Raw genomic sequence first — 15,247 nt, 5'->3', positions numbered from 1 at the left:
TCAGAAGCATAAGCAGGTGGGATCTCTGTGAATTCCAGGTCAGCAAAGTTACCTGGTGAGACCCTGCTACCCCCCTATCCCCAAAAAAGATCCTGGACAAAAAGGGAGAGAGAGTGAAGAGTACTGGCTGCCTTCCAGAGGATTCAGGTTTGATTACCAGCACCCTCATGGTGGTTTACAACTGTTTTGTAACTCCAGTCCCTGAGGGTCTGTCTCGCACCCCCTTCTGGCCTGCATTGGCACTGCATGCACATTGTGTACAGACATATTTGCAGGCAAAACATCAGTACATATAAAAATAAATAAAAATCTGTTTTTAAAAAATATATTGGGATGGGCAGTGGTAGCTCAAGCCTTTAATCCCAGCACTCGGCAGAGACTGTGAGTACAAGGCCAGCCTGGTCTACAGAGTGAGTTCCAGCATAGGCTCCAAAGCTAGAGTAACCCTGTCTCAAAAATAAAACAAAAAAAGTATTGGATGATTTACTTCAAATAGACAATTTAGTCAAAAGATTCTAATATAACAAATCAGATTTCCTAAACAACAGTTCTCCAAAGCAGCCATTATTTTATACTGTTCATGAACTTTCAACTATTGTACATTTTTTTAAAAGACAATGTTTTATCTGTGTGTATGCATGCGACAGGGTACCAGATCCCCTGGAACTAGAGTATCAGACATTTGTGAACACACTCTGGGTGCTGGGAATTCAATCTAGGTCCTCTGGAAGGCAGTCAGTGCTCTTAACCACTGAGCCATCTCTCCAGTCCCATCACTGTACATTCTTTAATATCACTCTTTAAATTTACGCATTCTGATGCATGTATAGTACTAACACACGTAAAATATACTATAATCATTTCTTCTTTTATAAAGAAACTGTTCATATCTTTTGTCCAAGTTTTCTGTTGTTGTTTTGGAAAAGTGTTTTAGTATACTGCCCAAGCTAACCTCAGATTATTCTGCTACAGAAATCCTTCTGTATAAACCTTCTGATAATGTGAGAATATAAGCATATATCACACCTGGCTTCCATACAGAAATTTAACTGCTTATCTCAATGGAGTTGACGAGATTCATTAGAATATTAATACTTTTGTTAATATGAGTTTGGAGCATTATTATACAACAATTTAGTTTAATTTCTAACTTCATAAAGTAAAAGTGTAAAAACTAGAAATTAAAAGGAAAATACATGACAAAAGAATGGTAACAACTTGGGCTGGAGAAATGGCTCAGGGGTTTAAGGGCATTGCTGCTCTTCCAGGGGTTCTGAGTTCAATTCCCAGCAACCACATGATAGCTCACAACCATCTGTAATGAGGTTTGGTGCCCTCTTCTGGCCTGCGGGCATACACACAGACAGAATATTGTATACATAATAAATAAATATTTTTTAAAAATTGGGAAAAAAAGAATGGTAACAACTTGATTAACATGGCATCAAATTAATTCTGGTGGCCTCAAACTACCTTGAAAGAACACACTCACAATAATACTGTTTCTCTAGTCTGACAGTGATCGTTTACCAAAAACCCAATCTACCAGGTTTTCTTCTATTGTAACACTCTATCATTCCAAAACCTAACCTGGTATGTACTGATGGTTTATAATCAAGAAAAGGGTTAAATGTCTTTAAATTGACGATTATAAACATTATTTCACCTTTTTCTTTTCTTTCTCTTTCCTCCTTATTATCCTACTTAATCATCATCATCATCTATTGTTATGTTGTTGTTTGGAAATAGATGCTTGCTTTCTATATAGTACAGGCTTGCCTCAAGTTTAATATTCCCTACTTGAATACTGGGACTATAGGCATGGCTCTATTATTCTTTAACCTCAGTCTCGATTCCTTCAAAACTGGTCTGGTTCTATTACTTCCTTATGTTCAACTGAAAGTGATCTAACTAGCCATTTCTCAAACATTTTCATTACCAAATAAAGAGAAACTCTGCCCTCCCTAACTCCAAGCATTCTGAACCTGTCTCTATAACTCTAATCACTCTAGACACTTCACATAAATGGAATTATATGCTATATGATGATCTTTTGCATTCTTTTTATCTGTGGGTCATAAATTTCTAAAATTCAATACTATCATAATCACATTTTTCCAAAATTTTTAGTCGGGCGGTGGTTGCGCACGCCTTTAATCCCAGCACTCGGGAGGCAGAGGCAGGCGGATCTCTGTGAGTTCGAGGCCAGCCTGGTCTACAAGAGCTAGTTCCAGGACAAACTCTAAAAAAGCTGCAGAGAAACCCTGTCTCGAAAACCAAAAAAAAAGAAAAAAGAAAAGAAAAAGAAAAAAGGAAAAAAAAAAAACAAAATGTTTTATACATCATTAATATGCATTGCTTTTGCGAGGTGAACATCATTTTATGAAATATTGGCCCAATAACACAATACTTGCTGACAATGCCAAAAGCCCTTGCTTCCAAGACCCCAGTACCTCAAACAAACAAAAAGGTGTCATTTACTCTCATGATGGAGTGTTCATAATAATTGTCTTGACAAAAAAAAAAAGCTATTGCTTAAGTTATTTTGGCACAACCATTTAAACATAACATCAGCAGTTTATTCTTTTTAACCATGCAATTAAATTAGTCCTGGTTTGAACAAGGTAATACTGACTTACTTAAAATCTTACCTTGATTAAGATGTTCGTGGTAAATAGATGCTAAATTGGGAAGATGTTGTTGAAGATGAGATGTTAGTTCTGCATGTGAATTGATCTGAACTAGTTCCTCTTCACATCCAGATTCTTCACCATCAAAATCAGCCATATTCTTTTCTGACTTTGCACTGACCTGCGAGCTACTGCAACTGACATCATCTGCACTTAGCATATCATCAACCATATGTCTACAACACACAGAAAAACATGAACTTAGTAATTACCAACATTTATTTATTTATTTGTTGCTAGTGATTAAACCCAGGTCCCATTGCAGGCTATGCAAGCATTCTACTACTGAGCTGTATCCTAGCCCTTGAAACTATAAACTTAATCGAAAACCTTTTTGTTTGTTTGTTTGTATTTTTCAAAACCAGGGTCTCACTATGTAGCTCTGGCTGTCCTGGGCCTCACTGTGTAGATCAGGCTGATCTCAAACTCACAGAGATCCACCTGCCTCAGCCTGAGTACTGGGATTATAGGTACTGTGGGATTAAAGATACTATACTTTGCTATAAGCTTTTCTTTTTAAAAAAATCTCTTTGGTAACATTTAGCACAAATTATTCCACAATCAGAAACTAAACAATGTGGTGTTTAGTTGAAATTGGGTTGAAACATTTTAACAATATATAATATTGAGACATTTATAAATAAAGACTCCAATATATGGAAGTTAATTTTATAACATATAAAAATTATATTCAATAATGTATGAATATTAATATACCTCACTACAACTTCAAAAAGAAACATTTTAGGTAATATCAGTAATAAACGTTATGTACTATTACATAAACTCAATTTCACAAAATGTGAAACCGTAAGTTTTCTCTACATTTGTTCATGTAAGTACATTATCAAATGATATCATAGAGAATACAAAATATTCCAATTTAAGGTAGCAATCTAGGAAGTTGTTGTTAACTGAACAAGACCCAAAGTATGGATCAACAGTATACCACAAACTTAACATGAACAATGCCCTGTTTAATCCTCAGCACCACCAAAAAACTTTGAGTCTTCAAATCAATTTCCTTCAACTTAAAAATGAACTGCTTAAGTGGCACATATTTCTAAATAATACCACATTGGGTATATTTCAAGATATCAAAGACATAATGACGAAATAAAAAAAGAGATCAGAACTGATACAAAGACATATAATATATATATATATATATATATATATATATATATATTATATATTACTGTATATACAGAACATGGAAAAGCCATAAGGAAAATTTCAATTATCAATATTTTGGGGTAGACATTTAAGGTCTACTAACGAGTTTTTAATTTATTATGGGAGTGGATCAGTACTATAAAAGACATCCAATCTCTGAAACTAAATGTACTCTCTGGACCTTCATTTTATCCACATGCTACCATTTTGTCATTATCATGAGTTCTGCTAGGGACCATCTATAATGTGAGGCAGTAGCCAAATGTTCTAATTAGAGGTGATTTGGCTTCCACAGAGATATTTAACAATGTCTAACTACATCTTTTATTTTTGTTATTGTTACATTTTTGTTATTATTACAAATGAAGGGATACTGGCATCACAGATAGGGGCTGAGGATGTTGCAACCATGAACAATATCAAGGAAGCATTCAGACAGTTAAGAATTCAAAACCAGAGAATCACATAGTTCAAAACATCAATAGTGTCAAGAGTAAGAAACACTGCCTTGAGCTGGGAAGATGCTCAGCAGTTAAGAGCACTGCCTGTTTTTCAAAGGACACAGGTTCACTGTAGTCCACAACTGCCTGTAACTCCAGTTCCAGGGGATGTGACATGCAGGCAAAACACCAGTGCACATAAAATGAAAATAAATCATTATAAAAATTAAACAAACAGGCCCTTAAAACTTGAATGCCCTTATGATAAGAATAAAAGGGAAGTAACATTAAAATGAATACATTTATAGTTAGTTCATGTAACTAAACTAAATTTTGGAAAATTTAGCAAAACAACAAGTCTTTCGTAGAAAATTCATCCTGATAAACCGAACATTTGTAGTAATCATGGTAGCCCATGAAATTCTCACAATAAACCCCTGATAGTTTATTTTTGTTTGGTTTTTTAACAAAAAAGAGGGTTTTCAGGAATGTTGGCCGTGAATGTTTTGGTTTTCATTTTTTAAAAAGTAGGTTTACAGGCATAGGTTGGACACAAGCCTGGAATTCCAAGCAGATGAAGGCAGATCTCTGTGAGTCTGAAGACAGTGAGACCCAATCTCAAAAAAAAAAGGTTGGAAAAGAAAAAAAAAATACAGAGAAATTAAAAACTTAGTCCTACTTATTACTATAAGTAACAGAAGTACTTATTGTTAAATACAATAGATATACTTTACAAACACAAAATATTTTACCACAGATACCCTTACAATAGTAATCTTAAAATTAGAAGGCAGTGTTTTTCATCAACATTTAATTCAAGTTGCTACAAGCAATCCTACATGTGCTTTTAGGGAACAGCTATAACAAAAGAGTTGAAAATCCAAATTTATGCTGCCTAGTACAGCATTTGTTATGCCCACGTGGCCATTACACAGAGATGTATTGTGAAGTTAGCAATATAAACTAAGGGGAGTCATGGATACAGCTTAGTAGCAGATGCTTACATGGCATTTGCAAAGTGCTGGATTTAATTGCCAGCTCTGCAATGGCAAAAATACATGTAAATCAGTTAATATGGTTATGATCTTTAAGTATTACTTGCTTAAATAAAATATGTAATTAAAGTGAACCTTACTTTTTTCAGTGCTGATTGAACCCAGAGCCTTAAGGTACACGAGCAGCAATCACATTACCTTACATTTTGCATTTTCTTAAATTGACAACAAAAATATTAACATTATCTATTTGAGAATTTCATTTATATTATTACATTATACTACCCCTAAATAGTACTCAACTAAAATAAATAGCAACCGAAAAAGTAATAGCAGTATTTCACTATAAGAAACACAAATACAGCATTTATTTTTAAGCATTCTTACCCATCATGATGGTGGTGGTGGTGGTGGTGGTGGTGATGATGGTGGTGGTGGTGGTGGTGGTGGTGGTGATGGTGCTGTGGACCAATAAACTGCCGACAATTAAACAATTCATTCCCAATAGTCTCCCCAAGGAAGTCCCCGCTTCGTGTGATACAAGACTCCTGAGAACCTTGTGCTATGTGTGCAGAACTCATTTCCGCTGAAATATCATGCTCTGGGTCTTCAGAGTGAGCACAGGCATCTAGCATTCGTATTCGATTATCTACAGGAGGCAATGACTCAGTATTAAAAACCAGGTCCTTTCCTGTTCCACTGCTTGTCCCATTTCTTTCAGATGTGCCTTGGGATTCCCCCAAGCAAATGCCTGTTTGACTTTCTAACTTTCTGTTTCGAAGTTCTGTACCACAACTACTTTTGGGAGGATTGTGACCATGATCATCATCATCTTCTTCTTCTTTAAGAGCTTCAATGTCTGCAATGTCTTCTGACTGCACCTCACTTCCAGGACTACCAGCTGACTGGCTCGCATGGCTTGAGTTGACTCCATTACTAGATCCATCACTATGTCCACTACTGCTACCAGGGCCACTGCTTCCATCTTCACCACTGTTAGCAGTTTCATCAGAACTTCCTTGCATGGATTCCTATATTTATAAACAAATATATTTAAAAATTCAGAACAGTGAGAGAGAAACTGACATGCAGATAATATGTGTTAATATTTTCTTAAAAATTACTACACGGGGCTGGAGAGATGGCTCAGAGGTTAAGAGCACTGACTGCTCTTCCAGAGGACCTGAGTTCAATTCCCAGCAACCATATGGTGGCTCACAATCATCCGTAATGAGATCTGGTGCCCTCTTCTGGCCTGCAGGCATACATGCAGGCAGCACACTGTATACATACATTTATTTATTTCAAGTGTCTCTATGAAATGCGCTATGGCATGCACATGGAGTACACATGAAGGTCAAGGACAGCTTTTCAGGAGCTGGTTCTCTTCTTCTGGTTCCTTGGTTTGTCAGACTTGATGGCAAGTGCCTTTACATCTGAGCCATCTTCTGAGTCCCACAACAAGTTTTGGGGTTTGTTTGGTTGGTTGGTTGGCTGGTTGGTTTTTAAGACAAGGTTTCTCTGTACAGACTGCTCTGAAAATGGAACTCACTCTGTAGCTCAGGCTGGCCTCAACACAACAAATTTTTTGAAAATGTTGACAATAATACTGCATTATTATCTTTTTTTGTTTGTTTGTTTGTTTGTTTGTTTTTCGAGACAGGGTTTCCCTGTAGTTTCTAGAGCCTGTCCTGGAACTAGCTCTTGTAGACCAGGCTGGCCTCGAACTCAGAGATCCGCCTGCCTCTGCCTCCCGAGTGCTGCTACATTATTATCTTTGAAAACTACAAAGTAAATATAAAACTCTAAGGATGTCCAAAGTCCTACATAAAGAAATTGAAGAGTGGTATTTATATCCCCAGGTCAAATTAAAACAGATTTTCTAAATCCTATACAAGAGACCTCGCGTCACTTACCTCCGTGTCAGAAAGTCGCTGTTGCACGTGCTTGGTTCTATTAATGAGCTGCTCATCCATCTCAATGTCACTGGCTCCACTCTGATGTGTATCACTGTTGTCACTACTTTGAGGACTTGCTGCAGGAGACCCTAAAATGGATTTTTAAATTTTTATTTCTAATTTAAATTAACATGCATCTGATAGGACACCAAACTTTGATTCTTTGAGTTATTTATCAAAGTTTATGTTAAGAAGCCAAACTACAAGCTCTAAAAGTGTTGTTTCTAAAAAGGATAAAAATAATCTTAATTAAAATCTAGATACTAATGATTTTAAGCAAAACTGGTAAGATGAGGTGTGGGGCTATAGCTCAGTGGTGGAGTCATTTGCTGTCTAGCAGGTTTAAGACTACAAGAGTTGAAAAGAAAACAAAACAAAAAGGCAAGATGAGTATTTTAATAATGTCTTTTTCTCAAATAAAATTGTGACTCGAGCATATACTGCATAAATATATACACTACACAAGATCCACAAGCTCAAAGATCACAAAAACTCCAAGTCACACTGTCATGCATTTCTAAGTCTCGACTTACAAGGTGAAGGAGCTGCTCTTCTCAGCTCTTCTTCCTCTGAAGGAAAAGGAAAAAACAGGAGGAAAACATTCTAAGTGACTGACCTTCTCTGAGACAATACAGACGCTGTCTATGTATGTAAGATACTGATAGGGAAACCTGTCAATTACTGTGGGTATCTGCACAGAAAAACAGTAGTATATGATGTCAAAAGAAAACTGGGTTTAAGTGCATAAAGTTTTAAAAATTCCTTCAAAATTATTCATACATGCAACAAAAAAGTTAGAAAACTGATATGCAAAATTAAAAGAACGGTTATTACGTTCTAATCTTAAAAACATTATGTACCTTTTCCACATGATAGAAAAATTAAACCTGAGAATATTTACCAACCTCTCAAGACATGTGCACTGTTTGAAGGTTAAAGGAAAAACAACAACCATACAGAGCACACCTCCCATTCCTAATAGAAATCCTGTCCCAACTCTCACTTAAAATGAAGGCAAACTTCCGACTACCTATTAAATATCTATGTAAAAATGCATAGGATTTTAATGTGTCTCAGATTGTGTTAACTCTAAGATTTTAGAAGTCTAAACAAAAAATTCATTTTTAATTCATACAATTCTTTAACAATCTACTTATGTATTTTATATATATGAGTGCTCTCCTCGCAAGTATGCTTGCATGACAGAAGACGGCATCAGATCCCATTAAAAATGGTTGCTGGGAATTGAGTTCAGAACATTTGGGAAAGCAGTCAGTGATCTTTAACTGTTGAGCCATCTCTCCAGCCCCTCAATTTAAGCACTTCTTATACAAACCTTCCATTCCAGGCTAAAAATAATTTTACATATTATCGTAGTGCACTTAGGATGAGATGGCGATAGTTAGAAAAGATGTAGGACTGTCTATGTATACCAACATGTCTTTATTCAACAAAGATGTCGGATTTGGAGTGTTATGAATTTTCAGATTAGGAGTGTCCAAACTGCACTAGCAGGAAATAATTGACACCTTATTAATAAACTCAAAATCCAGTACAAGTTATTTCAAACAACAATATATTTGACTAACCTTTTTTATTTCCAATGGGCATATTAGTGTTTAATAAAGATGCAAAAGAACTCTGCTTAGATAGTTGGGCCTTAGCAGCAAGTGCATTATTCCACAAAGCTTTAATTAACATGGATGCCAAGTACAGTGTCTAAAAGAGAAAGATTAAGGTTAGAGCCTCTCGGGCGGGACAGACATATAAGAAATTTAAAAATTCTAAATGAATTTAAACAGTACATAAATTATAACTTAAGCTATTTGAACAATTATGCAAAATTCTAACATGCAGGGAACAAAACATATGAATTTATTCTCAATGTATTACCTGTTCAGTATGAACACTTGGCTCAAGAGCTGAGACCAGATTAAGTAAATGTCTAAGTGGCACAGGATCCAGATTCTTGATGAGTGAAGGGAATAAGTCATGAATATATCGACTACAGTGTTTCAGCTATAAAATAAGAAACAAAAGTTTAACGAGTTCCTCTAAGGAAATTTACTGATATGGAAAAAGTTAGGTTGTACCACTGTACTGCATTCCCAGTCCAGCTTGAATATCCTATAATCCTCTATTGCATTTAGGCGTTGTGATATAACAAATGATGCTTGTTATTGAAAAAATAATTAGAAAAAGCTAGGTTGTAAAATCAACAGAAACTTTATATACTGGTAAAAGACTACTGATTAATAAATAGCATAAATGGCACTATTTTTAAAAATTGAAAACAAAATTTAACTGACTTATCTTAGCCAAACAAACTACAAGCTAATTAATAGTCAGAAAAGGGAAGCAAATAGAAGCTTTCAGAATTCTAATATCAAGAGAATTCCAATATCATTAATATAAAAAAAATTAACGGGCTTGGGGAAATAGATCGGTGATGAAGTATTAGAGTGTTAAACCTTGGTATGATCACCAATGCTAAAAATAATGGCTATTTGGGTGGAGAGATGGCTCAGGTGTAAGAGCACTGGCTGCTCTCACAGAGGTCATGAGTTCAATTCCTAGCAAACACTTGGTGGTTCACAACCATCTATAATGAGATCTTCTGACATACAGGTATGTCTGAAGACAGAACACTGTATACATAATAAACCAATCTTTTAAAAATGACTATAATGTAGGCAATTAAAACCAAGAATAGCTGGGTGGTGATGGAGCATGTTCTAAATCCCAGGAATTGGTAGGCAGATTTCTGTGAGTTCAAGGCCAGCCTGGTCTATAAGAGCTAGTTCCAGGACAACCAGGGCTGTTACACAGAGAAACCCTGTCTCAAGAAACCAAAACCAAAAAAAGGGGGGGTGGAGGGGAGAAAGAGGGAGGGACGGAGGGAGGGAGGGAGGAATGAGGGAAAAGGGGCTAGAGAAATGGTTCAGCAGATAAGAACGAGTGCCGGAATGTTCTTCCAGAGGACCAGGATTAAATTCCCACCATGCACATGGCATTTTATGGCTACCTATGACTCCAGTTTCAGAAAATCTGACACCTTCACACAGACATACATGCAGACAAAACATGAATGGACATGAAATAAAAACAAATAATTTAAAAAATAAGCAAGGCGAGGGTGGCTCATGTCATTAATCCCACCACTTGGGAGGCAGAGGCAGATGAATTTCTGTATTCGAAATGAGCCTGGAATAAAAAGACAATTCCAGGACAGTCAGGATTTTACACAGAGAAACCTTATCTCAAAAACCCAGAAAGAAAAAAAATAATAAATAAAATTTTTTAAAATATTAAAAACATGTAACAAGCAAAATGTTTTCAGGTAGCTTCTACTCGGATTATTAAAAATTTTACAAATATTTTAAAGAAGACACTAGAAATTCTCAAAATAACCAAAGAACAAACAAAACCAACTGATAAAAAAAAAAAATTAAAAGCCAGGTAGTGGTGGCACACATGTTTAATTCAAGCATTTTGAACTCATAGAGATCCAGAGGCCAGTGGTTATCTATGAGTTCAAGGTCAGCCTGGTCTACAGAGTATGTTACAAAATAGCCAGGACTAAACAGAGACACCCTGACTGGGGGATGTGGGGGTTGGGAGGTAGAGAAAGAAAAAGAAAAGGAAAAAAAGAACAGAAAGAGAAATTGTTTAATAAGTAGAAAAAAAGTAGAAATCTGAATTACATAAGATGCAGTATTAATCATGAATAAAATGGAATTTACATATTAGATTTAATTTTGGTAATGAAGTATCTTATGTTTTATTGAAAAGATGCAAAAGAAAAAAGTCACAAAATTTCTTTAGAGACAAAAAAATATTCTTAGGCATATACACACACATACACAAACCAAACTTCAAAACTTTTCTGGCCAGATAGTGATAGTTCATGCCTTTAATTCCAGCACTCGGGAGGCAGAGGCAGGAAGATCTCTATGTTTTTGAGGCCAGCCTGGTATACAGAGCGAGTTCCAGGACAGCTAGGGGTGTTACACAGAGAAACCCTATAAGGAAAAACGAAAGAAAGGAAAAAAAGAGAAGAGGAAAAAAAGCAGGGAGGGAGGGACCGATGGACCAGGCTCTAGTATATTCCGTGACAACAAAGAAACAGAAAGTAGATAGATACCTTTACAATGAATAGAGTAGCAGGACATTAGGAAACAGGACAATAATATAGCACTTGAGACAGAAGAGTAAGGTGAGCCATGGTGAATGCTGAGTTTAAGGTCAACTTAGGCTACAGGAAATACTGCCTCACAACAAACAGAAAAAAAAAGGAGGGGGGAAGAAGAAAGAAAAAGAAAAAAGGAAAAGAACAAATGTTTCAGAAGGATTACCATCTTCAGACAAACTGGAAAAGGCTTTTCAACACTGCACATTATAAAACCTTTCAAAGGCCCAAGGGTGGTACACATCCTTAAATCCAACACTTTGAAAACCAAATGGAGGTGAATCTCTGTCATTCTGAGGCCAGCCTGTTCTACATAGCAATAAAATGAGCTTGTTTGTCTCTCTTCTCACTCACACACATACACACAAACACACAGAGAGACAGACAGACAGAAACAGAGATATGGAAACAAAAAAAAAAACACTTTAAGACTATTAAGAAGATAAGAGTACATGACATAGAAGACCAGCAAGATGGATCAGCAGCTAAATACACCTGAGTTCAATCCCTATACCTTATACCTATATGGCATCAGGAAGGAACTGATTTCTGCAATTTCTTCTCTGACCTCCACATTATCTAAAAGGGGTTAAAAAAGAACAGAATGACCAAACAAAAGATCATGAATAGAAAAATCTAAAAAAAAACAAAGTTAAAAAAAAAACCACCTAGAGCCGGGCGGTGGTGGCGCACGCCTTTAATCCCAGCACTCGGGAGGCAGAGGCAGGCGGATCTCTGTGAGTTCGAGACCAGCCTGGTCTACAAGAGCTAGTTCCAGGACAGGGTCCAAAGCTGCAGAGAAACCCTGTCTCGAAAAACCAAAAAAAAAAAAAAAAAAAAAAAAAAAAAAAAAACCACCTAGAGCTGAAAAGTCCAATAGCTGAAATGGAAATATACACCACAGAGGTTTAAACCTAGGTATGAGCTATAAGAAATAACAGGGAGGGTGGAGAGATGTCTCAGTGGGTTAAGAGCACTTGCAACCCTTGTCAGAACCCAGTCAATAAAGCACACAAACACGAGACCATGATTCACATATTGAGCATTCATGTAAAAAACTAGGCATGGTCGTGCACCTATAATCCTATAACACAAAAAGACAGAAGAATTCCAGGCATTGCTGGTGAAGCTAGTCTAGCTAAGTGACCTCAAGGTTAAATGAGAAAACATGCATCCAAAAAATACAAAAACAAAACAAAACAACAAAAAAAACGCCACAGGTAGAGCACGAGTAAGGAATATACCTAATGTGGTCCTAAGGCCTTCAAATGCACACACTTGTGCATAACTACAGAAAGAAAAACATGCATATACTCGAATATGTGACAGAACTAAAATAAAATCAAATAATGATTGAATCCCAAATAACTTGTCCCCAAACCAAATAATTGAAAAACCAAGGCAAAAAGACTCCTGCCCCCTCTGATATTAATTAGCACACATTAATAACCTCCATACAAAAGAAGTCAAAAGTATAAAAAAGTATGGGCTGAGAAATGGCTCAGCGATTAAGATCACTGGCTGCTCTTCAGAGAACCTGGGTTTGTATTCAAGCAGCCACATGGTGGCTCCGAACTTTAAATCCTGTTCCAGGGAATCAGACACTTCCCTCTGGCCACTGCAGGTACTAGGCATGCAAGTGGTACACATACATACATTCAGGTAAAACATCCACACACATAAAAAAATGCTACTGTTTAAGGAGGCAACTCACCTTTGAGAATTCCATACTCATGGTTCTCAAGTGTATCTTACTTTCTAATTGATCACTTTTCTTTCTCTTAAACCTAGGCTTAGAATTTATATTAACTGAAATAATAAACTCCAAATCTACTTGAAACACAGAAACAGCATGTTCAAAGAAGGTAAGGAGCACAACACTTCTCCAAAATCTACCAATCCCATCTCTAATGTCTAAAATTAGAAACATTTAGACAATTCCAAAATATTAGAAGAACAGGGAAAAATATATTTAAAGAAATAAAAAATGGAGTTGGAGAGACGGCTCAGAGGTTAAGAGCACTTGGCTGTTCTTCCAGAGGTTCTGAATTCCATTCACACCAACCATATGGTGACTATCAACCATCTACAATGATATCTGACACCCTTTTCCGGCCTGCAGGCATACATGCAGGAAGAATACTGTATAATAAATAAATAAACAAAATAAATAAATAAAATCTCCTTAAAAAAGAAATGGAAAATGACATGACTAAACTCTGTATTGGTTTCAAAAGAACACACACTGAAATAAAAATGTCAACACAGGACATAAAAATGAAATTCAATAAAGAGATAGAAATATGGACAAACACACACACAATGTCACCAACAAAACCAAAATCAAAACAACACTGGCTATTAACATTCCTTAATATAAATAAACTCAATTCACCTATTTAAAAAAACACAGGTTAAAAGACTGGATACAAAAACAGAATCTATCCTGCTGCATACAAGAAACACACCTCAACCTCAAAGACAGACATTACATAACAGTAAAGGGCTGGGAGATTTTTCAATCAAATGGACCTAAGAAACAAGCTGGTGTAATTATCCTAATATCTAACAAAATAGAGTTCAAGTTAAAACCAATCAAAAGAGAGGCTGGAGAGATGGCTCAGTGGTTAAGAATTTTGCCTTCTCTTCCAAAGGTTAATTCCCAGCTACCACATGTGTTCACAACCATCTGTAATGAGATTTGGTGCCCTCTTCTGGCCTGCAGTGATACATGCAGGCAGAACTGAATACATAATAATAAATAAATCTTTTTTTTAAAAAACAATCAATCAGAAGAGATAAAGAATGGCATTTCATACTTGTCACAGGAAAAAACAATCAAGAGAAGTCTCAATTCTAAACGTCTATGCCCCAAATACAAGGGCACCCACATTAGTAAAAGAAACATTATTAAACTATAAATAACACATTAATAATTAATAATTAACTCACCACTGGACAGGTCGATGGACAGATCGACCAGACAGAAGCTTAACAGATATCATGACTCAAATGAACTTAACAGACATCTATAGAACATTTCTACCCAAACACAAAAGAATATACCTTCTCAGCACCTCATAGAACCTTCACAAAACTGGATCACATACTCAGTAGCAAAACAAACCTCAACAATATAAAAATTGGAATAACCCCAAGCATCTTATCGGATCACCATGACTTAAAGTTAGAATTCAACAACAACACTAATTGCAGAAAGCTTAATTGGAAATTAAATCACTGCTGGGTCAGAAAGAAATAAAGAAAAAAATTAAATACTTCCTAAAATTCAATGAAAATGACCGTACAATTTACCCAAACTTATGGGACACAATAAAAGAAGTGCTAATAGAAAAGTTCATAGCACTAAATTCCTATGTAAAGACTCAGGAGAAATCTCACACTAGCAAATTAACTGAAAGCCCTAGAACAAAAAGCAAACTCACCTAGGACAAGTACACAACATGAAATAATCAAATTAAGGACTGAAATTAATAAAACAGAAACAAAGAAAACAATTTTAAAAATCAATGAGATAAAAAGTTGGTTCAAGAAAAATCAACAAGAATGACAAACCTTTATCCAAAGTAACCAAAAGGCAGAGAGAGAATATCCAAATTAATAAAATCAAAAATGAAAAGGGAGATATAACAAGACATGGAGGAAATCCTATCATCAGGTCATACTTCAAAAACCTTTACTCCACAAACTGAAAATTTTAAAGGAAATGGACAATTTTCTGGTTAAGTGCCACAAACAAAAATTAAATCAAAACCAGGTAAACAAATTGAATAGACTT

The 15,247-nt window shown here is 35.8% G+C and overlaps 1 protein-coding gene across 1 annotated transcript in view; it reads right to left on the bottom strand.

The window, feature by feature from the left end:
* Usp34 (ubiquitin specific peptidase 34) overlaps positions 1-15,247 on the bottom strand; it is a 178,177-nt gene that overhangs the window by 104,596 nt on the left and 58,334 nt on the right. The window contains exons 11-16 of the mRNA XM_038324438.2: positions 9,153-9,278; positions 8,849-8,978; positions 7,793-7,828; positions 7,218-7,348; positions 5,689-6,332; positions 2,652-2,866 (exon numbers count right to left, since the gene is read on the bottom strand). Coding sequence (XP_038180366.1) covers positions 2,652-2,866; positions 5,689-6,332; positions 7,218-7,348; positions 7,793-7,828; positions 8,849-8,978; positions 9,153-9,278 — 1,282 coding nt within the window. The remainder of the gene's footprint in view (positions 1-2,651; positions 2,867-5,688; positions 6,333-7,217; positions 7,349-7,792; positions 7,829-8,848; positions 8,979-9,152; positions 9,279-15,247) is intronic.

This window comes from Arvicola amphibius, chromosome 1, assembly GCF_903992535.2.
Source record: "Arvicola amphibius chromosome 1, mArvAmp1.2, whole genome shotgun sequence".
In the NCBI taxonomy this organism is placed as follows: Eukaryota; Metazoa; Chordata; class Mammalia; order Rodentia; family Cricetidae; genus Arvicola; species Arvicola amphibius.
The sequence above is the reverse complement of the archived record's forward strand: the minus strand, read 5'-3'. Positions and strand labels throughout refer to the sequence as shown.